At 40.6% G+C, this 27286-nt stretch overlaps 1 protein-coding gene across 1 annotated transcript; it reads left to right on the top strand.

The window, feature by feature from the left end:
• The first annotated feature begins 750 nt into the window (after positions 1-750).
• dnah12 (dynein, axonemal, heavy chain 12) lies at positions 751-27286 on the top strand. Its single transcript, XM_030138104.1, has 73 exons — positions 751-935; positions 2811-2898; positions 2992-3018; positions 3097-3286; positions 3389-3452; positions 3543-3701; positions 3814-4009; positions 4201-4389; positions 4505-4658; positions 4740-4831; positions 4924-5102; positions 5201-5336; positions 5442-5567; positions 5656-5790; positions 6105-6298; positions 6382-6625; positions 6718-6903; positions 7000-7200; positions 7311-7505; positions 7613-7734; positions 7825-7960; positions 8044-8190; positions 8326-8445; positions 9180-9336; positions 9435-9607; positions 9728-9880; positions 9986-10225; positions 10325-10570; positions 11284-11403; positions 11484-11593; positions 11708-11891; positions 12001-12141; positions 12220-12303; positions 12542-12730; positions 12866-12988; positions 13165-13353; positions 13444-13595; positions 13846-13984; positions 14102-14268; positions 14366-14621; positions 14743-15039; positions 15247-15425; positions 15634-15826; positions 15930-16091; positions 16182-16376; positions 19362-19495; positions 19587-19749; positions 19844-19924; positions 20046-20222; positions 20318-20449; positions 20567-20656; positions 20735-20875; positions 20985-21226; positions 21336-21483; positions 21579-21724; positions 21831-22045; positions 22135-22327; positions 22421-22613; positions 22728-22900; positions 23010-23150; positions 23277-23435; positions 23518-23813; positions 23971-24224; positions 24320-24460; positions 24542-24679; positions 24762-24995; positions 25093-25281; positions 25398-25501; positions 25587-25791; positions 25900-26037; positions 26144-26235; positions 26841-26908; positions 27065-27286. Exons 1-73 carry the CDS (start codon positions 751-753, stop codon positions 27256-27258), a joined length of 11895 nt encoding a protein of 3964 aa, XP_029993964.1. The 3' UTR covers positions 27259-27286.

Below are 27286 nucleotides of genomic sequence, written 5' to 3'. Positions count from 1 at the left end.
GTTAAAATGTGTCAAAACATCAGATTAGTGGCATTAAAAAATATATTCCATAGTTTTCACACAGTATGTCAGTAAATAAATGTTTCTTTGCTTCAAAAATTAAATGCATGGTGTCCGGCTGAGTGGACATTTTTGCAACTCCATGAAAAATAGGTTCATAAAAAAATTTCAATGGCATTGTTTTTTTCATGCCTAAAGAGAAATTAAAACACTCAGGAAAAAAAAAAAATCTTGACTAAGGTTCTCATAACTCATGCATGAAAGGGTTAAGAATTTACATTTGTGCATGTGAAATTTGGCCATGAATAAAATCAGATTAATCGAGCAAAATCAATTGCATCTTCGCCAGTACAATAAACAAAACCAGAAACGAAGTAAACAGATTAAATAATGATTAACTAACATTGTCGGATAAACGTGGCAAGCACTGCCTCTCTTCCTGTTTAACGTTTCCATGGTGACGACTATGTTCACTTGCGTCGGAAGTCCTTTATTGCAGATGCTGAAGTACGTACAAGAAATACAAGAAATGTGCAAGTATTAGCTACACCGAAGAAACATAATAAACAGGTAAATTACAGAACTGAAGCATTACTGTGTTTGCTTTAATGAAGTTATTCTATAATTTGCTAGTACTTAAACATGACAGTGAGTCAGGCGGTCCAAAGTTAGCTTCAACTCCACTTCCTGGTTTTCAATTAACTAGTTGTGGCTGATGTTCTGTCTTGTTTCAGAGCTTTGCTGGAAGATATGGCTACCTCCAGCGAAGTTGACAAAGTGATGGAAGCCTTGACAAAGTATCCTTTTCTGCCCCCGATTGGAGAAGGGACGACAAGACAATTAGAGGCAGCAAAAGAGAAAAGTATGGAGGTGCAAAAGAAGCTTCTGAGGCACAGAAGGAGTAAAGATCAACGAAGAAGGCTCCCTATGATTCTGTAGGTTCTCATCTATGGCAGTTATTTACAACAGTAGGACATTAGCCTGTTTGTAACTTTAACAATTATCATAATAAGAAGTATTGACAATATCTGCACAATCAAGCTTTATTTATTTTTTGCACTTTGATACACTTACTCTTTGCACAGAGTACTTGCCTCATTTTATTTTACCTATTTATTTTTCCTTGCTTAGTGTACAGTTTTTTTTTCTTTATTGTGTTTTAGTTTAATTTAGATTTGTTTAATTGTACAGTTTACTTCCTTCCCAGATAGCAAATATTTCGGCAGTATTGTGGCATACATTTGACATTTTTGGCTTTCTTTGGTATTATGAAAACCTTTAGGCTTAACTATGGTATGATTAAGGTTATCCATAATAGATATGGACGCACCGGTAATATATGGCTGAGTTATGGCATATGTCTGGTTAACCAAGAGACTGGACAAAGAGCGGGATCCAGTATAGGGATAGTATGGCATGTTTATGGCAAGCCAGAAGATTGACTAAAGAGCGGCAACATCTTATTCCATATAGGGATGTGTTTTGGTTGTGTTTTGGTATATTTCTGTAAAGCCAAAACACTGTGCAAAGAGCAAGAATTTCTACTCAGAAGAAAACCCCACTTCATTTTAAAAGCATGATCAACACAAATTTTGGGTGAATTTTGGCCCCCTTTTGGCCTCTCTTTGGGTCAGTTTTGGCTACTTTTTGGCTGGATTATGGGGATTTGGAGCTTTTCTTAGACAATTATGGCTATATTTTGGAAGTCCGCAATTACACTGAACAAAAATATAAATGCCACACTTATGTTTTTGCTCCCATTTTTCATGAGCTGAACTCAACAATCTAAAACTTTTTCTACGAACACAAAAGGCCTATTTCTCTCAAATATTGTTCATAAATTTGTCTAAATCTGTGTTAGTGAGCACTTCTCCTTTGTCCTTTGCTGAGATAATCCATCCACCTCACAGGTGTGGCATATCAAGATGCTGATTAGACAGCAGGATTATTGCACAGGTGTGCCTTAGGCTGGCCACAGTAAAAGGCCACTCTAAAATGTGCAGTTTTACTGTATTGGGTGGTCCAGGGGGGTCAGAAAACCAGTCAGTATTTGGTGTGACCACCTTTTTCCTCACGCAGTCTTCTTCATGAATTCTCTGAAACACCTTTGGAGATGTCTTATGGTAGAGAAATGAACATTCAATTCACAGGCAAAAGCTCTGGTGGAGATTCCTGAAGTCAGCATGCCAATTTCATATTCCCTCAAAACTTGTGACATCTGTGGTATTGTGCTGTGTGATAAAACTGCACATTTTAGAGTGGCTTTTTATTGTGGCCAGCCTAAGGCACACCTGTGCAATAATCCTGCTGTCTAATCAGCATCTGGATATGCCACACCTGTGAGGTGGATGGATTATCTCAGCAAAGGAGAAGTGTTCACTAACACAAATTTAGACAGATTTGTGAACAATATTTGAGAGAAATAAACCTTATGTACATACAGAAAAAGTTTTAGATCTTTGAGTTCAGCTCATGAAAAATGGGAGCAAAAACAAAAGTGTGGCATTTATATTTTTGTTCAGTGTAGTTTTGGGTGAATTTTGGCTTCCTTCTGGTTTGATTTTGGCTTGCCTATTTTGGGCCATTTAGGGCCCATACATCTGCCCAGAACTTTGCCAAAATGGCATGCCAGTTTTGGGCCAGATTTAAGCCATAATGATTTTGCTATCTGGGTTTACTTCATTTTAGTTTAGCTTAACTGTTTACATTGGTCGTGTGAAGGGAACTTGCAAAGTAAGAATTTGATTGCTCAGTACTGCTGTATATTTGACAATAAACTTGACTTAAATCTTGAATCTTAATCATTACAGGGTGTCTAGAGCAAAGGAGGCTTACAGACAGAGCAAAGAGACACAGAGAGAGTGCATTCCATCACCAGAGCCAGAGTTTCCACCTTCTGTATAACGCCTAATAATCTTTGCAATTTAAATGTCAAATATTATATAAAGATATTTTAAACCGGTGTAATGTGATCTATTTCTTGCTTCACAGATGCTCAGTGAGAAGAGGAGAGAAATGGTAAATTCACCTCACTTGGCATTCACTTTATTTATATGTATTTTATTCATATCTGATGTTATCTTGGCCCATTTGTAGATGAATTATATGTTCCTGAAGCAACGTGTAGGGAGTGGCCCATTTGCTCCAATCCAGAGGCAGTGGCTGGATTCCATTGTTGCACGACTCCTGCCTGAACTTAAAGACAGTCCTGAGAAAAATAGACTACTACAGGACCTCTGCCTGGAAGTCAGTGACGGCTTCCGTGACACAATTATCAATCACACAGGTATTGCCAGTTTTTTTGTTGATGTTTATAGAGAGAGCGTACACTGAAAGCTACTTAGTGAACAATGTATCAATATGACACATTCACTTATATCCACGTCAGTGAGCACTGTGTTGAAGGATCCATCACTAAAAGGTTCAGAACACCAGAAAGATACTCGACAAAAGTGAGTGCCTCATACATAATTATGCACATTTATCATAATATATAATTAACTGTTGCTTTAGACTTTTAAAGTCCTTTTTGTCTTTTGTAGAGTCCTTGATTTCTCCCAAGTGTGGCACCAAAGCTTTATCATAAGCCACAAACAGATGCAAAAAAATTTACACATTCTCCATCCAGTAATGCAAACCATCTTGGAAATTAGCTACACAACGTTTTCTCCAATGATCTTGGTTGATCTTTCAGGATGCAGGTATCAAAACACACCACACACAATGTTATGATGCTAAAATAAGCACCATCTTTTTTTTATATATAGTTTATTTGCTGTCATTTATGTTCTGCAATGACTTTTGTTGATTCAGGGCTTCAGGGCCTGTCGACTGTAAGAGCTTACAGAATAAAATGGCAGTAGAATGCAAGAGGGCAGAAGATCGTATCATGAATACCTGGTTTCCTAAAGTCATCCACTTGCTAACAAATAAAGAGACAGTAAAGGGTTTGAAAGAAGACAAACTGGACTCTTTCTACAACTGTGCATCCACCCTTATGTCCAATCAGGTAATATAAGGCAAGATAACAAATGAAAGAAACAGTTTATGTTATTTGATCATCTTAAAATCAAAAGTCATTTATTGCTGTACATTATATTTTATGTCTCGTTTGCTATGTTGCACATTATTATACATATACAGCATGAAAAGTTTCATGATGTTGTGTGTAAATGAACTTTTCTTTTTTTAAACTCCCAGCTGAAATCTCTGCTTCACACAAGCGTAGAGGAGTTTGTCAGTTTCTTTGATCCAAACAGTCACCACCGCTTGCCCCTCTTCCGTATGTCCCTGACATTTGATGATGAAAAGATGGAAATTTACCCCACCTTACAAGATCTTGAAGCAGCCATTTTTGACATTCTTAATGCTATCACAAATACATTGCAGGTAAGTTTTAGTTCAAATCCACTCAAGGAAAATGACCACTTTGGGCTTATTCTTAGCATGAATACTATCAGAAGAGCGTCAGTTTACATGGGATTTCTATGATATCAATGTGCAGAAAGTCCAGACAGTCCAGTCGTGGTTGGTTCAAGCCACATCTTCATTTGTGGATGCCAAAGTTGCTGATCATGTGCAGGCTTGGGCTCAGCTCACAGTAAAGACTGCTGTACAGAGGAATCTAGAGGAACCTGACAAACATTTCCAGAATTACGGTAAAATTCTACTATTCTACACTTTCCTCTGGTCTGGCTGTTACTTCATTTCATCGCTGACTTTTCTACCTTACTTTGCAGTTGACAAGTATGACTGGCTTGTCAATGGAACCGCACAGACACGAGTGGAGAAATTCATGGAGGAGGAACATTCTTTTACTGAATACAAAGAGGTACATAATGAATGCATTATGTTAAAGACTGTTTATTACCTTATTATCTGCTTTTCTGATTTGTCAATGCATAATCTTGTTGCTATTTCAAGCAAGTGGAGGAGTTTCGTGTTCTGTCAAAAGAGATTATCAGCCTCCCAGCAAAAGCCCACTTCACAATGGTCCATCTGGACTGTGAAGAGCTAAAACATGGGCTGGCCAACAAAGCCAAAAACTTTGCTGAAATACTTCTGAAGAAATTGGTCACCAGCCATCGCAAGCAAAATCTACAGTGAGTCACTTTAAGTAACAATATTTAATAAAATTTTTAAAATAAATTCCCACATTTTGATGAATGTTTTATTAATGCAGATCTTTTTGTGTCTGAAGGATCTGCTCTGAATTTGACATTATCAGAAAGGATGCCCTAAAAGTGCCAGCGAACACAGAGGAAATCACTCAAATGATTGATTACATAAATTTGACCAAAACAAAGGGTATTCCAGACCTTCAGAAAAAATGTATGGTGAGTGATGTGATGGGTGGCTCCAGTAGTAAAAAAATATGACATGTGAATGTGTAAGAATGTCTAAGCAGTTACATTAATTCCTACCAATATGTGCTCTACCAGGAATCTCATGACAGACTAACCTACCTCCTGGATGTCCAAATATTTGAGGCAGAGGATCTGAAACTTAATTCAGAAGTTTTTCTCTGGCCACAGAATGTCCTGGATGTCTTCAAAATGAGTGATGAGGTAATGTTTCAGTATCTGGCTACAACTCACTGACATTCTTTATTTATTGTTTTAGCACAACCTAATTCAGGAGGTGTATGTTTTCCAGGTGATTGAAACAGCCAAGGAGAAAGGGGAGCAGGAGCTGATTGCTAAAAGAGAAAAACTGATGGTAGAGCTGGCAAAGTTGGGACACCGGGTAGAGGATTACCCAGAATGTTCTGAGCTGAATTTGATGCAGCAGGTACAATGTTATGGGAAAGAAGTCGGGTCATAAACACTTGCAGAAAACTTAGCAGAGGTCCCTAAGTAATTTATAAACTAGGAGGAAATTATAGTCAAATATTTAAAAAACATGCTTTTCCCAAATGGTTTTTTAGTTTCACTTGAAGATACGTAAGAATCAGGCTTGTGTAAAAGCATCAAAAAGTCAGTTTATTGTAAATCCAATCTTTCATATATGAGCTGTATTGTTTATATTTGGTTCACGCTAGTGTTGATGAAAATTCATACATCATATTCATCACAATAATGCTCTGTACACCACTTTTTGGACAGTATGTGGCAGATATCAGAACAGTTCAGAAACTGCTCAGAGATGCTGAGGAAACAATTGAATTCATCAACAAAGAAGAAGCCCTCTACAAGTGGGAGCAAACATCTTATCCAGAAGTTGCTGTCATCAGAGAGAGTATTGAGCCTTACCAGAAACTGTTTGGACTTGTGCTGAAGTGGCAGCGTGCAGAGACAAGGTCTACTTTCCATGTGATTTCACTTTTAATTGATTTGTCATTATGAATAAAAACCCTAACACCTATTAACCCTCTTTGTGCAGATGGATGGATGGTTCCTTCCAGACCCTAGATGGTGAGAGTATGGAAGTAGAAGTGGATGAGTTCTTTAGGGATATTTTCAAGATGTTGAAGTTTTTCCAGCAAAAACAAAACAAGGCTGAGCAAGAGAAGGAGAAGGCTGGTGGGAAACTTAAGCATCAGACTGGTGAGGACGATCCAAGCACAAAGGAGAGCCCCACAATATCTTTGTGCTCCACTGTAATGCAGGAGATCAAGGATTTCAAGGTAGTCTGTGTAAATGATATTTCTGAGTGTGACTCATGAGCCCAGCTGTGTTTATTGATTCTAACCTGTTACGTGACATGCACTGTCAACAGGAACATATTCCTCTGGTGTCCATCTTGTGTAATCCAGGCATCAGAGGGCGCCACTGGGACCAGATGTCTGAAACAGTGGGGTATGACCTCACTCCTGACTCTGGTACAACACTACGGAAGGTTCTTAAACAAGACCTGAGTCTCTACTTGGAGGCGTTTGAGACGATCAGTGCTGCTGCTAGTAAAGTAAACAATCCAGATTTTCTGTTACTGTGCAGTATGTTCTAAAAACCATACTTCTATATAAATATTTATTTTACAATGCTTTTTGGGGGTTTACAGGAGTTTTCCCTGGAGAAATCTATGCAAACCATGGTCAGTATATGGGATGGCATTTCTTTCAACCATCAGCCTTACAGGGAAACAGGAGTGTCCATCCTCCATGCACTGGATGAGATTCAAACGATGCTTGATGACCAGATTGTGAAGACTCAGACCATGAGGGGTTCACCATTCATTAAACCTTTTGAGAATGAGATAAAGGTCTTATTTACCTGTACAATTTCAACAGACATGTTTTGAGTGGTTAACACTTTAAACTCTGCAATTCCGCCCAACAGAGATGTGCTTAACTATTTTATTCTGTATAACAGCAATGGGAGGAGCGTCTGCTTCGCATTCAGGAAACCATAGATGAGTGGCTAAAGGTACAGGCACAGTGGCTTTACCTGGAGCCCATCTTCTCCTCTCAGGACATCATGCAGCAGATTCCAGAAGAAGGCCGACTTTTTCAAACTGTAGACAAAATCTGGAAAGATGTCATGAGACACTGCATTAAAGACCCTAAGGTAGACGCCAGGACAAGTTTGACTGGACCATGTGGTTTGATCTGTTGACAAAAATATTTTCTGAAAAATGTCTAGATAAAATAAAAACTGATGTTTTGAAATTGCAGATTCTACCGGCAACCTCAATGCCTGGTTTACTAGAGAAACTGCAGGAATCCAACATCCTTCTTGATACTATCATGAAAGGACTGAATGCTTATCTTGAAAAGAAACGCCTCTTTTTCCCAAGGTAAAAGGCATTTCTTAAAAAAAAAAAAAATCAGAATACAAATATCACTGATTATAATATGATGATAATAATGACTAGTGTTGTTGACAGGTTCTTCTTCTTGTCCAATGATGAAATGCTTGAGATTCTTTCTGAGACCAAAGACCCACTTCGAGTGCAGCCTCATCTCAAGAAGTGCTTTGAGGGAATTTCCAAACTGGACTTCCTGCCAAATTTGGATATCCAGGTAAGAGGGAGGATTTTTTTTTTAATTGCTAAATGACACCACCATTAATGAACTTTACTAAACTAAAATTTGTCTTTATATAGGCGATGTATAGCAGTGAAGGGGAGCGTGTTGAGCTTATCCAGCACATCTCCACATCAGAAGCCAAAGGGGCTGTAGAAAAGTGGTTAGTTCAGGTGGAGGATGTGATGCTTCGCAGTGTCAGGGATGTGGTGGCTCGATCTAGACTGGTGAGGCATCTTTTACACTTATAGAGTTCACACTACTATAATATATGTGTATCACTGATGCATCTGGACAATCACAGGCGCCCTTTATGCAAGCGGACTTGTGATCTGAATGGTTGTGTGTAATTGCTCTTGCAGGCCTATGCTGAGACCCAGCGCAACCAGTGGGTCAAGGAGTGGCCTGGGCAGGTGGTTCTCTGCACTTCCCAGATTTACTGGACCTTGGAAGTGCATGAAGCCATCAGAGCAGGGGCTGATGTAGGTTGTTAAATCATTTGTGACCTGTTTATTTTTAATAGATTATGCTCTTATTATGCGAAATTGTAGTATACCAGTTTCATAACACCTCGGTTTTTTCTAAAGATCCTATATTATCAAGGGTTATAATGATCCGTTTACCTTTCTTACTTTCCTTTTTCTGATTATGTTAGCAATTTACTACTTACTGCAATGCAGTATTATCCAGATAATGCTTCAGAGGGTGTAGTCACACAGTCTGCTTTAATGATGATTTTGTACAGACTAAGAGGTTTGCAAGTAATCGACAAAACTTGGGCCAGCTGTAGGAAGTGTTTGCATCAACATTTAAGGCTTGATTCACTTCACTTACTGCAGAAAAGCTAGAATTCCCTGAAAATGGCCTTTTTACAACTCTTTAATGTACATTATTTTTTGTCCCACCTAACCTCTGGCAATTTAGGAAACAAAAGTAAGCATTCCTCTTCCCAGAGGTCAGAAAAAAGCTAACTTTTTCCAAAAACTCACCCACTCGAAGTAAAAAGCAAAGTCAAAACAGGCTGTTACTACACATTCTGATGCATTACAAAACTGCACTCAGTAAGTGGTATATTAAAACAAGGTGCTCGTAGAAACAGTTGAAATCATGAGAACAATAGATCAAGAATTCATTGTGATAATTCATAACAGAAAGCTGTTCCTACCCTAACTAACCAACCTTAATAAGATAGTTATTCTGCTTTTGTTCTCTGTAGGGTTTGAAGAATTACTACCAGCAGCTCCAGAATCAGCTGAATGACATCGTGGAGCTTGTGAGAGGGAAACTGCCAAAACAAACGCGGATCACTTTGGGAGCACTGGTCACAATTGATGTCCATGCCAGAGATGTTGTCATGGAACTCATTGAGAAAGGTTTGTCATCATCATTCTCACGTGTGATTTACTCATTGATTCTGTTATTTGATCAAAGATTTAAGTATCTCATAGAAATAAGTAACCTTTTACAACAGGTGTATCAAGTGAAACAGACTTCCAGTGGCTTGCCCAGCTCCGTTACTATTGGAGCAATGACAATGTTCGCGTTCGCATAATCAACTGCGATGTTAAATATGCCTACGAGTATCTTGGGAACTCACCACGTCTGGTCATCACTCCACTCACTGACAGATGCTACCGAACTCTGGTACCTAAAAAAAAACCCCATCACAAATAGTTGCTGTGAATTTGTGTTACTTCTTTTTTTATTGGAATGTACAGTATCTAAATGACCATATAATTAATTTAGTGTTCAATTCTCTTTTAGATCGGGGCTTTCTACCTGAACTTGGGTGGTGCCCCTGAGGGTCCAGCTGGAACCGGGAAAACCGAAACTACTAAGGATCTGGCCAAAGCTCTTGCTGTGCAGTGTGTCGTCTTCAACTGTTCAGATGGATTGGATTACCTTGCTATGGGCAAAGTAAAACCAGCCTTAAATTACAAACTTCTGTCATAAATGTAATGCCATCGTTGTAAAGAGAATAACATCCTTTAACACTGTATATTTTGATTTCCTCTCTCAAAGTTTTTCAAGGGTCTGGCGTCGTCTGGGGCCTGGGCATGTTTTGATGAGTTTAACCGTATTGAGCTGGAGGTGCTGTCGGTAGTGGCCCAGCAGGTACTGTGCATCCAGAGGGCCATTGAACAGAAGTTGGAGTATTTTGACTTTGAGGGTACCATGCTCAAACTCAATCCAAACTGCTTTGTATCCATAACAATGAATCCCGGTTATGCAGGACGTTCAGAACTCCCAGATAACCTCAAGGTAAACATTAAGTGTACCCATTTTTTTTGTCCCATACCATAATTTGTTCTTGTCTGTTATGAAAATACGGACTCATTTTCTTCATGTGTTTCTGTGTAGGTGTTGTTTCGAACAGTTGCCATGATGGTCCCAAACTATGCACTGATAGCAGAAATTTCCTTGTATTCCTATGGCTTCCTGAATGCTAAACCACTGTCAGTAAAGATTGTGATGACCTACAGACTTTGTTCCGAGCAACTCTCATCCCAGTTCCATTACGATTACGGCATGAGGGCTGTCAAAGCTGTGCTTGTGGCTGCTGGAAACCTCAAACTCAAGTATCCAGATGAAAATGAGGACATGCTGGTATTTGTACTGACATTTCTTCATCTTGTTTTCCTAACATTAGTGTATTCATTAGGTTATCATTTTCCCCCACCCCCCAGAGGGGAGGTAAGGGGTATTGTTTTTGGTTTGTTTGTTTCTTTGTGTGTTTGTTTGTTTGTTAACACTCTTGTGGCAAAACTATTGGTTGAATTCATACCAAGTTGGTTTTATAGATTGCCAGTGACCCAGAATAGATCTCATTACATTGTGGGAACAGTACATCAAAGTTACATTTTTTAATGAATTTTTAGAATCTTTTTTTTTTCCCATTTACTTATAATGGGTGAAATTTCAAATGTCTGTAGCAGCAAAAGTATTGGTTGAATTCATATCAAATTGGGTTTTTAGATTGCCAGTAACCTAGAATAGATGTAGTTACATTTTGGGAAAAGTAGGCTAAAATTCAAATTTTTAATGAATTTTTTTTAAATCTGTTTTTTTCCCATTTACTTATTATGGGCAAAATTTCAAATGTGTATAAAAACATGAATTTTGTTTCAATTTACTTCAAACTTGGCACATATATAGAGGCAATTGATATGCTGACATGAGCACATGCATAGACATGATGACATCAGCTGGATTGATGCCAAAATAAGCTACAATATGTGTGAGGGGTGGGGTTTGTTGTGCCTGGCACCACTTGTTAATTTACGGTTTGTGACCTTTTTACTTTTTCCACATTCATCCAGCTCTTGAGGTCTATAAAGGATGTTAATGAGCCAAAGTTTCTTTCCCATGATATTCCACTGTTCAATGGAATAACCAGTGACCTGTTTCCAGGCATCTCCCTCCCTGAGGCTGATTATCAGGTCAGATATGTTGGTGTCTCTGCCTTCTTTTTCTCAGGACAGTCATATATTATAATGATGGTTTTTAATATTTTTGGTAGCTGTTCCTGGAGGCCACTGAAGTGTGCTGCAAAAACCACAATGTACAGCCAACACAGGCATTTGTTAAAAAAATGATCCAGACATATGAGATGATGATCGTCAGGCATGGGTATGTTATCTGTAAATGTTACGTACCACACCTGCAGTTCTGCTATATTTAATGTGACTTGAATGACCTATTTGACACATGATAAGGTGTCTCAGTACTTTTCTGTTCTGTCAGGTTCATGCTGGTGGGAGAGCCTTTTGCTGGGAAGACCAAAGTGCTGCATGTTCTAGCAGACACTCTGACCCTCATGAATGAGCGAGGGTACGGTGAGGAGGAGAAGATCATCTTCAGGACATTAAACCCGAAGTCCATCACCATGGGACAGCTCTTTGGACAGTTTGATCTAGTTTCCCATGAGGTCTGCCTGTACCTTTATCCCTGGGTTTTCACAATATTGAATCTCATCTCAAGCAGTGACTCTTTCTTGTTTTTTCATGTTTGTCCTCTATCATTTTTCCTATTATTAGTGGACAGATGGAATTGTGGCAAACACATTTCGAGAGTTTGCATCAACCGACTCACCCGATCGTAAATGGGTGGTGTTTGATGGTCCTATAGATACTCTATGGATTGAAAGCATGAACACAGTACTCGATGACAACAAAAAGGTAAAGAGAGGCAAAGAGGTCAAGTTAAACTTTTTTGTGTTTTATAAACATATGTTAAACATCATTCTGCCTCTACAGTTGTGTCTGATGAGTGGTGAGATCATTCAGATGTCTAATCAGATGAGTCTGATTTTTGAAGCTATGGACCTGTCCCAGGCCTCTGTAAGTTATCTGCTTGGATTGAATATAAGAACAGCTGTAATTAAGATTCAATAATATTGTCCTTAACAATTTAATATTTTTGTAGTGGTTTATAGCATTTCATTTTGTGTTATTATGTGTGGATTAGCATTTTACACTGTTAGAGATTTGTTAATTCAACAATGTGCAACAGTATTGCTGATAGGATGTGATTGGACTTGTAAAAAAGATGTGTTTTGATCGTTTTTGTCTGCTGCAGCCTGCCACAGTCAGTAGATGTGGTATGATCTACATGGAACCAACTCAGTTAGGTTGGGAGCCCTTAGTGATCTCCTGGATGAACAGTCTTCCGGATCCTTTGCAAAGCCCAGATAGTCGTTCCCTGTTACTGGAACTCTTTCACTGGCTCCTGCCACCTTCCCTCAAAGTGCTTCGCAAACACTGCAGAGTAAGTGACCCCATGCCTCAGAACAATCTAGATGTAAACATATGTATGCTGTTTAGGACTACAAATAGAAACTTGCATTAATTAATTAATAATATTTGATTTTTTTTTTTTTGCTGTTTATGATATTGTTGACAGGAAGTTGTTTCCACTAGCAACAGTAACACCGTGGTTTCCTTGTGCCGATTGTTTGAGATGCTGCTCACTGAACCTGTGAAGACATTGGACCCTGGGGATAAAAATATTCGTACTTGGATCATGGTAATCTTAACACTGTCATATTTTAAGATGTAGTGTGAAGGTAATTTATCACAATGTTATGTTGCGGAACTATGCTTTCTACTATACAAGTGGTAAAATTCACCACAAAATTTTATCTTTTTTCTGTATTTTTATGCCTATTTGTATGACATCTTTTCTATCTTCTATGATTACAGGCAGCTTTTGCCTTCTCCCTGGTATGGTCTGTGGGTGGCAGCTGTGATGCGAGCAGCAGAGAGAAGTTTAGTGAATTCCTCAGGGTAACTTTGGCAGGGAAGACAGAGGAACATCTACTCCCTGATGCTGTAGGGAGATGGGAGTGTCCAATGGATGAAAAAGGCCTGGTGTATGACTATTTTTATGAGGTAATGTGTGATCACGCATCATTTAGAAGTGTTTTAAAATGTATTAATCCACACAATATATTTATTTTCATTATGGAATCTCTTGTACAGTTTAAAGGCAAAGGCCACTGGGCTCACTGGAATGATGCCATCAAGAATATCAGCCTGGGGGACAAAAACACCAAAGTGCAAGAGATCATAGTTCCCACCATAGACACAGTTCGCTACACATACCTCATGGATCTCTGCATCACCTATGAAATGTTAGTATTCTTTAATGTTAAAATGCCAGTGATGATCATCTCTGAAAACCTATTAATGTATTTGTTGTAGATACAGTGACATAAATAAGAAGTAGTAAAATATATCAACTTGTAAATACTGTTCTTTTTTTTTTAAATTTACTAACAATATTTTGTGGATATTTTTTTTTATTTTATATGACTGGCTTATATTAAATTCACACAAAGAATTTTTTTTACTCCTGACTTTTTCCACTTATTCTCTGCTCAGGCCTTTGCTGTTTGTTGGTCCTACGGGCACTGGGAAGTCAGTGTATGTGAAGGACAAGCTGATGAACAACCTGGACAAAGACCGCTATCGACCCTTCTTCATCAATTTTTCAGCTCGCACCAGCGCCAACCAAACCCAGGTCAGCATTTATGGATCAAAGCTGCAGTACTGTAACATTATGTGGTAGAATAAACACAAAAGAGGATTACTGTTTTCATTTTGTCTCTGATTATTTTTTGTACATTGTTTTGTCCAGAATATCATTATGTCCAGGTTAGATAAAAGAAGGAAAGGGGTGTTTGGGCCCCCAATGGGGAAGAAGTGCATTATCTTTGTAGATGACCTGAATATGCCTGCTCTGGAGCAGTTTGGAGCACAGCCTCCTGTGGAGCTTCTTCGACAGTATATAGACCATGGAAACTGGTATGTAGATGCCAGTGTCATGTCATAGGAAGAAAGAGACAGATAATTAAAAAAAGGAGGGCAGTTTTATTTAAACATACAGATCTTTTCCTTCTAGGTATGACTTAAAGGATACATCCAGGATCACTCTTGTGGACCTTCAACTTATTGCGGCTATGGGCCCCCCTGGTGGCGGAAGGAATGCTGTTACATCTCGCTTCCTAAGACACTTCAACATTTGTAGCATTAATGCCTTCAGTGATGACACCATGGTTCGCATTTTCTCCAACATTGTGGCCTTCTATCTCAAAAACAATGACTTCCCCCCTGAATATTTCACTATTGGCAACCAAATAGTGACAGCCACAATGGAAGTGAGTTTTCTAGAGATGCACTGTGATATCACATGTTTTGTTTTGTTGTTTTTTTTTTTAAAGCAGGTTGAACATATTCTATTTGTGAATTCTTCTGATAACATACTTTTAATTTCCATAGGTATATAAGAAAGCCATGGAGAACCTGCTTCCAACTCCAGCTAAATCTCACTACACATTCAATCTACGCGACTTCTCACGGGTAATCCAAGGCTGCCTGCTGCTGAAGAAAGAGTCTCTGGAGAACAAGTGCACAACAATTCGCTTGTTTGTCCATGAGGTTTTCCGTGTCTACTATGACCGTCTGGTAGATGACAAAGACAGAGCATGGCTGTATCAGCTGATGAGCAGCATCCTCAAAGACCATTTCAGAGAGTCTTTTGATCAGGTGTTTGACCATCTGAAAAATGGTGATAAAGTAAGTAAAAGTACAGCATCATTTTTGTTATTGCCAATAGTAAGTTAGTTAAGAAAGAAGCAGTGCTTTGGCCTGCCTATAGTAATGCTGTTCATGGTTTAATAAACACTCTATATGTATCTTTTCATATGAAAAGCACTATGACAGTCCTGTTTTGAATAAGTGCACTTAACAGCAACCTTCCTTTTAAAATTCCTCCTTTCTTAGCTGGTTGAAGAAGACATGCGGGATCTTCTGTTTGGTGACTACATGAACCCTGATTTGGAGGATGATGAGCGGCTGTATGCTGAAGTGCCCTCAGTGGAAAGCTTCTCTGAAGTGGTGTCATCTTGTCTTGAAGAATACAACCAGATGCACAAGAATCGCATGAACCTTGTAATCTTCCGGTAAATTGCTGTGTTATTGGGGAGTTTATTCTCTTTATGCAAATCTTAAATCTTTAAATATAGTTTAAAAGTTATGGAAGAAATTGAAATGTGGAGTTACTTAATCAAATAAAAATATAAGACTGTAATTAAAGAAACTGAGCCATTTTCAGTATTATATTTGTATTAATTGACCTAATTCATTATGAAATATTTCTTCACCATGTAGCTACGTCCTAGAGCACCTCTCCCGTATTAGCCGTGTGTTGAAGCAGCCAGGAGGCAATGCCCTATTGGTGGGAGTGGGTGGCAGTGGACGCCAATCCATCACCCGTCTGGCTACATCCATGGCCCACATGACCATTTTCCAGCCAGAGATCTCAAAGAACTATGGCATGACTGAGTGGCGAGATGATGTGAAGGTGTCCTGTAATTCTTCTATAAGGGGATGTATTTTCATGAACACACTTTGAATTCTGCTACATCATCATCATACTGTACTCTTTCTCTATTCTTTTCCTGTAGATGCTGCTCAAAAATGCGGGGGTGAAAGGTCAGAAGACGGTGTTCTTGTTAACTGATTCTCAGATCAAAGATGAAGCTTTTCTAGAAGATGTGGACAGTGTCTTGAATACAGGAGAGGTCCCCAATCTGTTTGCTGTGGATGAAAAGCAAGAGATCATGGAAGTATGCTGTAAACTTTATGTCCAAACTGAATTATGAAGCAAAATATAACCTGTTGGTTTAATATCACTCTCACTTTTTATCTTTCCTCAGGCAGTACGTCCCATTGCTCAGGCTGGCAATAAGCATTTGGAGTTGAGTCCTTTGACTCTGTTTGCGTTCTTTGTTGCACGTTGCAGAGAAAACCTGCATATTGTCGTGGCCTTTAGTCCCATTGGAGATGCCTTTCGAAATCGTCTGCGGCAGTTTCCATCTCTCATCAACTGCTGTACCATTGATTGGTTCCAGGTATTATGCTAGAGTGGTGTGATCACATGTAATATGTATTTTATCTGCAGTACATGTTGTATATAACAACGTACTGCATGTATTTGGATGAAAGTGATGCTGTTCTACATTGCATTTGTATGTATAAGTTATTTATTACAACAAATGTTCACTATAACTGTGTAAAAGCACAACAGGAAAGAGAAAAACTGAGGATCAGGCTCTCAGGTTGTGTGACCCTATGCTCTCATTGGCTGACGTTCTGTGATGCTGTGCTCACATTAGGTGATGTTCTGTGATTCTACGCTGTCACTGGCTGGCGTTCTGTGACACTGTGCTCTGATTGGTTGACATTCTGTGAAGCTTCGCTCTGATTGGCTGACGTTCTGTGACGCTGCGCTCTCATTGGCTGACTTTCTGTGACGCTACGTTCTCATTGGCTGACGGTCTGTGACACTGCTCTCATTGGCTGGCGATCAGTGACGCTGCACACAGATTGGTTGAAGTTCTGTGACGCTGTGCTCTCATTGGCTGACGTTCTGTGACGCTGCGCTCTCATTGGCTGGCGTTCTGTGACGCTGTGGTCTCATTGGCTGGTGTTCTGTGATGCTGCGCTCTGATTGGCTGATGTTCTGTGACGCTCCACTCTGATTGGCTGGCATTCTGTGACGGTGCGCTCTGATTGGCTGATGTTCTGTGATGCTCCGCTCTTATTGGCTGGTGTTCTGTGACGGTGCACTCTCATTGGCTGGCATTCTGTGATGCTCTGCTCTCATTGGCTGGCGTTCTGTGACGCTGCGCTCTGATTGGTTGATGTTTTGTGACGCTGCGCTCTCATTGGCTGACGTTCTGTGACGCTTCGCTCTGATTGGCTTACGTTCTGTGACGCTGCGTTCTGATTGGCTGACGTGCTGTGACGCTGCGCTCTGATTGGCCTACTTTCTGTGACGCTGCGCTCTCATTGGCTGACGTTCTGTGATGCTGCACTCTGATTGGCTTACGTTCTGTGACGCTCCACTCTGATTGGCTGGCGTTCTGTGACGCTGCGGTCTGATTGGCTGACGTGCTGTGTCGCTCTGCTCTGATTGGCTTGCGTTCTGTGACGGTGCGCTCTGATTGGCTGGCGTTCTGTGACGCTGCGCTCTCATTGGCTGACGTTCTGTGATGCTGCGCTCTCACTGGCTGGCGTTCTGTGACACTCCGCTCTGATTGGCTGATGGTCAGTGATGCTGCGCTCTCATTGGCTGACGTTCTGTGACGCTGCGCTCTAATTGGCTGGCGTTCTGTGACGCTGCGCTCTGATTGGCTGACGTGCTGTGACGCTCCGCTCTGATTGGCTTGCGTTCTGTGACGGTGCGCTCTGATTGGCTGGCGTTCTGTGACGCTGTGCTCTCATTGGCTGACGTTCTGTGATGCTGCGCTCTCACTGGCTGGCGTTCTGTGACACTCCGCTCTGATTGGCTGATGGTCGGTGATGCTGCGCTCTCATTGGCTGACGTTCTGTGACACTCTGCTCTCATTGGCTGACGTTCTGTGACACTGCGCTCTAATTGGCTGGCGTTCTGTGACGCTGCGCTCTGATTGGCTGACGTGCTGTGACGCTCCGCTCTGATTGGCTGGCGTTCTGTGACGCTGCTCTCTCATTGGCTGGCGTTCTGTGACGCTGCGCTCTGATTGGCTGACGTTCTGTGATGCTGCGCTCTCATTGGCTGACGTTCTGTGACGCTCCTCTCTCATTGGCTGGCGCTCTGTGACGCTGCGCTCTGATTGGCTGGCGTTCTGTGACGCTGCGCTCTCATTGGCTGGCGTTTTGTGACGCTGCACTCTGATTGGCTGACGTGCTGTGACGCTCCGCTCTGATTGGCTGGCGTTCTGTGACGCTGAGCTCTCATTGGCTGGCGTTCTGTGACGCTGCGCTCTTATTGGCTGACGTTCTGTGACACTCCTCTCTCATTGGCTGGCGTTCTGTGATGCTGCGGTCTCATTGGCTGGCGTTTTCTGACGCTGCGCTCTCATTGGCTGACTTTCTGTGACGCTCCACTCTCATTGGCTGACGTTCTGTGATGCTGCGCTCTGATTGGCTGACGTTCTGTGACGCTGCGCTCTGATTGGCTGGCGTTCTGTGACGCTGCGCTCTCATTGGCTGACGGTCTGTGACTCTGTGCTCTGATTGGCTTGTGTTCTGTGACGCTGCGCTCTCATTGGCTGGCGTTCTGTGACGCTTCGCTCTGATTGGCTGACGTTCTGTGACGCTCCGCTCTGATTGGCTGGCGTTCTGTGACGCTCCGCTCTGATTGGTTGGCGTTCTGTGACATTATGCTCTCATTGGCTGGCGTACCATGACACTGCGCTCTCATTGTCTGACGTTCTGTGACACTTTGCTCTCATTGGATGACGTTCTGTGGCGCTCCGCTCTCATTGGCTGGTGTTCTGTGACGTTGGACTCTTTTTGACTGACGTTGTGTGACGCTCCGCTCTGATTGGCTTGCGTTTTGTGACACTACGCTCTGATTGGCTGGTGTTCTGTGACGCTCTGCTCTCATTGGCTGCTCAAAACAAATAAATGAATGAATGAAAATAAAGCCTGCTTTGTTTAAAAGCATTTCTTCCTGGTGCTTTTTAAGGCTAAAAACTCAAAAAAGACTGTCCTAGGTAATTTGCAAATACCCATCTTCCTGTGACTCTAATAAAAGAAGCCTCAAATCATTGTAACTTTCACTGCAATTTTTTGGAAAAGCTGCCGCAAAATCAGGCATTTTAGGCTACAACAATAAAAAAAAAAAAAAAAAAAAAATCCTGCAAAATCCTGGAGGGAGTGATATATACATACAAGAGTATCATTTTCTACAGTATACATGTATATACTATTTTCACCTCACCTATGTGTTATAAGATAAATAAAAAATAATAAAATAAAACAACATATATAGTATTATTATAAAAACAAAGAAAGGGGACAAATTAAGACTCTTATGTTCCTGTTTTCACTCCTCTCTTGCGTCTCAGCCATGGCCAGAAGAGGCTCTTGAGCGGGTAGCCATTTCATTCCTGGAAACTCTGGAGATGAGTGAAACTGAGAGGATGGAGGTCATACCCATCTGCAAAACATTTCATACCTCTGCTAAACAGCTCTCGCAGAGGTATGACCCTTTGTTATTCATAACATGAATGCTTAAAGGTAATGCATGCTATATTTGTAAACCCTCAATCAAACTCTTGTTTACTTTGCAGATTTCTTTCAGAGCTAGGTCGTCATAATTATGTGACGCCGACATCCTATCTGGAGTTGATTGCAGCATTTCGTCTGCTCCTCACTCAGAAAAGAGACACTGTAATGAAGGCAAAACAGAGGTATACCAACGGGCTTGATAAATTAGCCTTTGCTGAATCACAGGTACTGTGTGTGAATCACACTTTCATCTGAAATCTTTTGTATTTGTTCAGTTAAAATATGTGCAGCATATCTCATGACCTACATTTCTCTTCAGGTGGGTGAGATGAAGAAGGAGCTGGTAGACCTAAAACCAAAACTGGAACAGGCAAAGATAGACAATACCAAAATGATGGAGGTGAATAGTATTTACTTTTTATACAGCCACAATATCCAACTGGCTTATAGTGTTAGTAGTGATATATTTAAACATACTGTCTTCTGAGGGTAAATATAGTATTAAATGTGGTTGCTTTAAGGTGATTGAAGTGGAGACTCTTGAGGTCGAAGCTAAAAGTAAAGTTGTACGTGTTGATGAAGAGGCAGCGACTGTAAAGGCTAATGAGGCCCAGGCTCTGAAGAATGAGTGTGAAAGTGACTTGGCTAAAGCCATCCCAGCCCTGGAGGCTGCTCTGTCAGCCTTAGACACTTTGAAGGTCAGTTCTCCTTAACTTTGCTCTGTAAATAATGTATCCCGTTTGGACACATTGCCATTTGACAGCTAAACAATGAACTGTCTGTCTCATTCCAGCCTTCGGATATCACAATTGTCAAGTCAATGAAAAATCCTCCATCAGGTGTGAAGTTAGTAATGTCCGCTGTGTGTGTAATGAAGGATATAAAGCCGGATAAAATAGCTGATCCAGCTGGAACTGGAAAAAAGGTTAGGAGAAGGAAATTTTCTGCTATGTCTTTTTTAACATTTAAAATTAGTAGGTTTTTTTTATTGTACTTTTCAGACTGATATCTTGAAGTGTAGTTTATTTTCTTTACTGTCTAGATTCTTGACTACTGGGGTCCAAGCAAGAAGCTACTGGGTGACATGAACTTCTTACGTGATCTTAAAGAATATGACAAAGACAATATTCCTGTGAGTGTCAAAAATATATTTTTAATATAAATAACCACTTAAATATTGCTTTAACTAACACCTCTCTATTCGTTTAAGGTCTCTGTGATGCAAAAAATCCGTAGTCAGTACATGACAAATCCTGACTTTGACCCCAGTGTGGTGGCCAAGGCTTCCTCTGCAGCAGAGGGCCTGTGCAAATGGATCCAAGCAATGGACATGTATGATGGGGTGGCAAAGGTGCAGTGTTCCTGGCATATTCTTTTTGCTATTCTTTTTTTCCCCATGATATTGTATGCCGAATTTCTTTTGTGTATTCTTTGTTCTAAGTATCTATATGTTGTTTCAGGTTGTGGCTCCGAAGAAGGCCAATCTTGCAGAGGCACAGGAGTCCCTTGCTGCTACCATGGCCCTGCTGGACCAAAAGAGAGGTGAACTAAAAGAGGTTGAGGATCGTTTGGCAGCCCTTCAAAGCACATTTGAGGAGAAAACAGAGGAAAAAGCCCAGTTGGAGCTCCAGGTGGATTTGTGTGCAAGAAAGTTGGAAAGGGCTGAAAAACTTATTGGCGGACTTGGGGGAGAGAAGACCAGGTGAGGTTACTGAAAATGAGTGCAGACATGGCATATATACTTAATAGCTTATTATTCCCTGCAGTTAACACTTTATACATGCCTCTAATTTAACTAATGATGTCTTTAGGTGGCGCAAGGCAGCAGATGACCTCCAGAATACATATGACAACCTGACTGGGGATGTTCTCATCTCTGCTGGTGTCATTGCCTACCTGGGGGCTTTCACTGCTGGCTTCAGACAAGAGTGTACGAAGATGTGGACCAAACTCTGCCAAGTAACTGTGTTATAATATTTTATTTAGATTTTTTTCTGCAACTTAAATTCCACACGTTTAACTACATCTTTCATTTTCCCTACCTCCATGTGTAGTCAAGGAACATTCCATCATCAGATGAATTCTCCCTCAGTAAAACTCTGGGAGATCCTATTAAGATCAGGGCATGGAACATTGCTGGCCTTCCCAGTGACTCTTTCTCGATCGACAATGGTGTGATTGTCAGTAATTCACGTAGATGGTGAGTCTAAATTGTGGAATGTTTTATTTAACTTTATTTGCTTAAAGATGTTATTAGATTTTTCTATTAGATGATATACATCAACTACATGTTTGTGTTTTTCTAGGCCTTTGATGATTGACCCTCAGGGCCAGGCCAACAAGTGGGTGAAGAATTCAGAAAAAGATAGCAACCTGAGTATCATCAAGCTGACAGACAATGACTACATGAGAACTTTAGAAAACTGTATTCAGTTTGGAACACCCCTGCTACTAGAGAATGTCGGGGAAGAGCTGGACCCTTCTTTAGAACCACTGTTGCTTAAACAAATCTTCAAACAAGGTGCTAATGATGTGAAATAGTGGCCAAAGGTTTACATTTTTATTGAATTTTAACTGTGAAACATCTAAGTTCATGTTTGTTTTACCTAGGTGGTGTGGATTGCATCAGACTTGGAGAGAGTGTAGTTGAGTACTCTGCTGATTTCCGTTTCTACATCACCACTAAGCTAAGAAACCCTCATTACCTACCAGAGCTGGCCACCAAGGTGTCCTTGCTTAATTTCATGATAACCCCAGAAGGCTTGGAAGACCAGCTGCTGGGCATTGTTGTTGCCAAGGAGAGGTATTGTTCATTAAAAGGTCACCTTGGTATTCCATTGAAAAGACTATAGAGAGTTAGTAGAGCATTGTTTCATCTGCTGCAACTGCTTCACAGGCCAGAGCTGGAAGAGGAGAGGAATGCACTAATCCTTCAGTCAGCGGCCAATAAAAGACAGCTCAAAGAAATTGAAGACAAGATCCTGGAGACACTGCAATCCTCTGAGGGAAATATCCTGGAGGATGAAAGTGCCATTCAGATTCTAGATTCAGCCAAGATCATGTCAAATGAAATTACAAAAAAACAACAGGTATCACCATGTTTGAATTACTAAATATTTTATAAATGAAATCAATATTCGGGATATTGATTCAATTGATTGAATGGGATATTTTTTCTAAAGCTCCACTATTAAATTTCACAGATTGCAGAAAAGACAGAGATCAAAATTGCAGAATCTAGAGAAGGCTACAGGCCCATTGCCAAGCATTCTTCTATCTTGTTCTTCAGCATCGCTGACCTTACAAACATAGACCCTATGTACCAGTATTCTCTCATCTGGTTTGTCAACCTCTACATTAACTCTATCCATGACAGGTGAGTGATGCATTTAGTAAACAAACTGCTGGCAATTTATCATTGTCCTCCCTGATAACAATTATTCTCCATCTGATGTACTGTATTCATACAATCTGTTATTCAACAGCAATAAGTCCAAGATCCTGGAGAGGAGACTTCGATTCCTAATTGATCACTTCACCTATAACTTGTACTCAAACATCTGTCGATCCTTGTTTGAGAAAGACAAACTTCTTTTTTCCTTCCTCCTCTGCTGCAATCTACTTCTGTAAGTGCTGAAGGAATGTAGATGACTCAGATATGAATGCTGCATTGGCTAAATAGTTAATCTGATTTAGATTAACTTTAATTATGATTTTATGTTGCAATATATTCTGTGAATGTTTCCCTTTAGGGCGAAAAGGGAGATTGAATACTCTGAATTCATGTTCTTGCTGACTGGAGGAGTGGGCCTGCATAACACCATTGCTAACCCTGACCCTGCATGGCTACAGGACAAGAGCTGGGATGAGATCTGTAGGGCCAGTGACCTACCTGGCTTACAAGGACTAAAGTAACTTAACTCACTGAACTCTTTTCTGTCTGTCTGTTGCCTTTGATAAATCAGGTTCATCTCAGTGTTCTTTCTTCCACAGAGATGCTTTCATCAAAACCCCAGGAGACTTCAAACCTATATATGACAGCAAAGAGCCATGCAACACTCCTCTGCCTAAACCGTGGTGTGAACAATTCAATGAACTGCAGAAGATGATCATTATTCGCTGCCTCAGGCCTGATAAGATACTGCCTGCTGTAACCAAATATGTGACTGACAAACTTGGAAAAAAATTTGTACAGCCACCTCCATTTGACCTGAGCAAGAGCTACACAGACTCCAACTGCACCATCCCACTTGTGTTTGTGCTGTCTCCAGGAGCTGATCCCATGGCGAGTAAGCTCTGTGACATCATAGTTGGGTGGTTTAATTGTTGTATATTATTATATTATTATGTATGTATTATATTGTACTGTATAGATATATTGCAATGTCCTTAAGTTTCATGTAATGCTTTGCCTGCAAACATCACAAAAAAACTGTCTCTTCAAAGGTTTGCTGAAATTTGCCAGTGATAAGAAAATGGCTGGTGCCAAATTCCAGTCCATCTCTTTGGGGCAGGGCCAAGGACCCATAGCTGCAAAAATGATATCCACAGCTATGCAGGATGGGACATGGGTGTGTCTGCAGAACTGTCACCTGGCTGTTTCCTGGATGTCCACCTTAGACAAAATTTGTGAAGACTTCAGTCCAACGTCCTGCCATCCAGACTTCCGACTTTGGCTCACCAGCTACCCTTCATCCAAGGTAAAAGGCAATGTAGTCACGTTATTTGAATATATTTGCATGTTTTGTTTTTCTCTTGATTATACTCACAAAGAAAACATCCTTTCTGACATCAGTTCCCAGTGACCATCCTGCAGAATGGGGTTAAAATGACAAATGAGCCTCCTACAGGACTGCGACTAAACCTACTACAGTCTTACTTGTCAGATCCTATTTCTGATTCAAAGTTCTTTAATAATTGTCTCAATAAGGAGCTGGTAAGAACAGGATTTGGGGCTGATTTATTTTTATTTGGATATTGTCCATATCTAATCCTAACACTTTGGTTTTTCCTCCAGATTTGGGAGAAGCTCTTGTATGGACTGTGCTTCTTCCATGCTCTTGTACAAGAGAGAAAGAAGTTTGGCCCACTGGGTTGGAATATTCCCTATGGCTTTAATGAATCAGACCTACGTATAAGCATCAGACAACTACAGGTATTCCCCTGTATTCAAGTCAAAGTTGTACATTTTAACGATAACAACTCTAAAAAATAACATTGATGTCTTTTCTCTTTAGCTATTTGTGAATGAATATGATGAGGTTCCCTTTGAGGCCATAACTTACCTGACTGGTGAGTGTAACTATGGTGGCCGTGTGACAGATGACTGGGATAGGCGCCTGCTCATGACCATTCTGGCTGATTTTTACAACAAGGACGTCATTGAGAAACCTCAATACCCCTTCTCACCTAATGGTGATTACTGCGCCCCACCTAAATCTAGCTATGGGGACTACATTGAATTCATCAAGGTGATGGACTGAATATGTCAGTGTGATTAAAGATTGGATAAACATTTGATATTAGAAACATACAGAAGAATTTAACAATGCCTGTGATGTGTTGTAGGAACTCCCATTCAGCCAACACCCGGAGGTGTTTGGAATGCATGAAAATGTTGACATTTCAAAAGATCTGCAGCAGACCAAGATGCTGTTTGATTCACTGCTGCTTACTCAGGGAGGGGGAGCCAAGGGTGGGACTAGCTCTGGAAGTGACAACACCCTTTACGATATAGCGAATGACATCCTTACTAAGGTAGAATCTAATCAACAGATACATGAATGTTGTTGTTCATCTTATCCAGTACACCTGTAACTCTTCATTGAAGTAACAGTAATAGTATTTTCTTCTTCTTTGCTTGTTTCACCTAGCTTCCAACTAATTTTGACACAGAAGTAGCCCTGCAGAAGTTCCCAGTGCTCTACGAAGAGAGTATGAACACTGTGCTCGTCCAGGAGATGGAGCGTTACAACACGTATGGGGAAAAAAGACAAACTACTCACCTTTTACAAGGAATCATTACCACCATATTTGAATGACTTTACTCCCTCTTTTCTCAGGCTGTGTAGCACAATCCGTGTCAGCCTACAGAACCTGTTGAAGGCCATCAAGGGGTTAGTGGTGATGGATGCAGAGTTGGAGGCAATCGCAGGCAGTTTAATTGTGGGAAAGGTCCCAGAAAAGTGGGCCAAGCGCTCTTACCCCAGCCTCAAGCCCCTGGGCAGCTACATTACTGACTTTCTCTCAAGGCTCAACTTTTTGCAGGTAGGAATGGAGAAGAAGTTTATACTTTTGCTGTGTAGTGAACAAAACAAACGCTTTTCTAAGTTTGTAATTCCTCTTATATTTTCAATTTGACTTGTTTGCCTGCAGAAGTGGTACGACACCAGTAAGCCCAATGTGTTCTGGCTGTCCGGCTTCTTCTTCACCCAAGCCTTCCTCACTGGTGCGATGCAGAACTACGCCAGGAAGTATCAAATCCCCATTGATCTGCTAGGCTTTGACTTTGAGGTTAAAAGACAGCCTTTACTTTCCTTCAGTATTCCCTGCATTTTTCCTCAGAAACATTCTTACAATCTATAGAGCATGCAGTTAGTAATTTTGTTTTATCCAACAGGTTCTCCCCATTGATGAGTCAGACACAACACCAGAAGATGGTGTGTATGTTAATGGGTTATTTCTGGATGGAGCAAGATGGGACAGAGAAAGGTAGGTGATATTTTTATATTCATATATTTTATATACAACAGTCCCTATGTGAATTTAACTAAGACTAGAAGCACTCGGAGAGCGCAGACCTCCGCCAAGGCTGATCAGTGGCCCCCCCCGTGGGCCCCCCCACCCCCGATCACCACCAAAATTTAATCATTTCTTCCTTATCCCATTTCCAACAAACCCTGAAAATTTCATCCAAATCTGTCCATAACTTTTTGAGTTATGTTGCACACTAACGGACAGACAAACAAACAAACAAACAAACAAACAGACAAACAAACAAACCCTGGCAAAAACATAACCTCCTTGGCGGAGGTAAAAATGGGTAAGAAATAAATGTGACATTGCATAAGCTTCTCGAAACTATGCCACAGCAAATGTGCTGCAATCAGTGACAATGAAGATGTTCTATTCTATTCTATTCTATTCTATTCTATTCTATTCTATTCTATTCTATTCTATTCAATTCAAAACTGAAGTCTAAATAAGGCCAGGCTGTGTATAATGTGGTTGTTTTCATAATAAAGGTTATATTATTAAAACTGTTGAGTACAGAAATGTTTGATAATCCCTAACATCCTTTGTCGTGTTATCATCAGAGGAAATCTGACTGAACAGCACACTAAAGTCCTTTTTGATGTGATGCCAATTATCTGGATCAAACCTAGTGAGTGTTACATTAATGCCTACCAACACCTACACACAATCACAAAGAAACTGCATCCGATTCCCCTCTCAAGCTGTTTGATTGCATTATTGTAAACTCATTATTTTGTCTGATTTTGACTCATTTTCTTCTGTTTTCTTTGTTTTTCCCTCACAGCTCAAAAGAAGGGCATCAGTCAGCCTCAAAAAATCTATGTTTGCCCTCTCTACAAGACCAGTGAGAGGAAAGGCACCCTCTCAACCACAGGCCACTCCACAAATTTTGTTATTTCTTTGATGCTGCCTACTAGTAAGCGCCCTCAACACTGGATCAAACGTGGTGTGGCCTTGCTCTGTCAGCTTGATGACTAAAAACACACCATAAAGCTCAGAAGCACTT

This window comes from Sphaeramia orbicularis, chromosome 7 (genome assembly GCF_902148855.1).
Source record: "Sphaeramia orbicularis chromosome 7, fSphaOr1.1, whole genome shotgun sequence".
Lineage (NCBI taxonomy): Eukaryota > Metazoa > Chordata > Actinopteri > Kurtiformes > Apogonidae > Sphaeramia > Sphaeramia orbicularis.
This window is presented reverse-complemented; position numbering and strand designations above follow the sequence as displayed.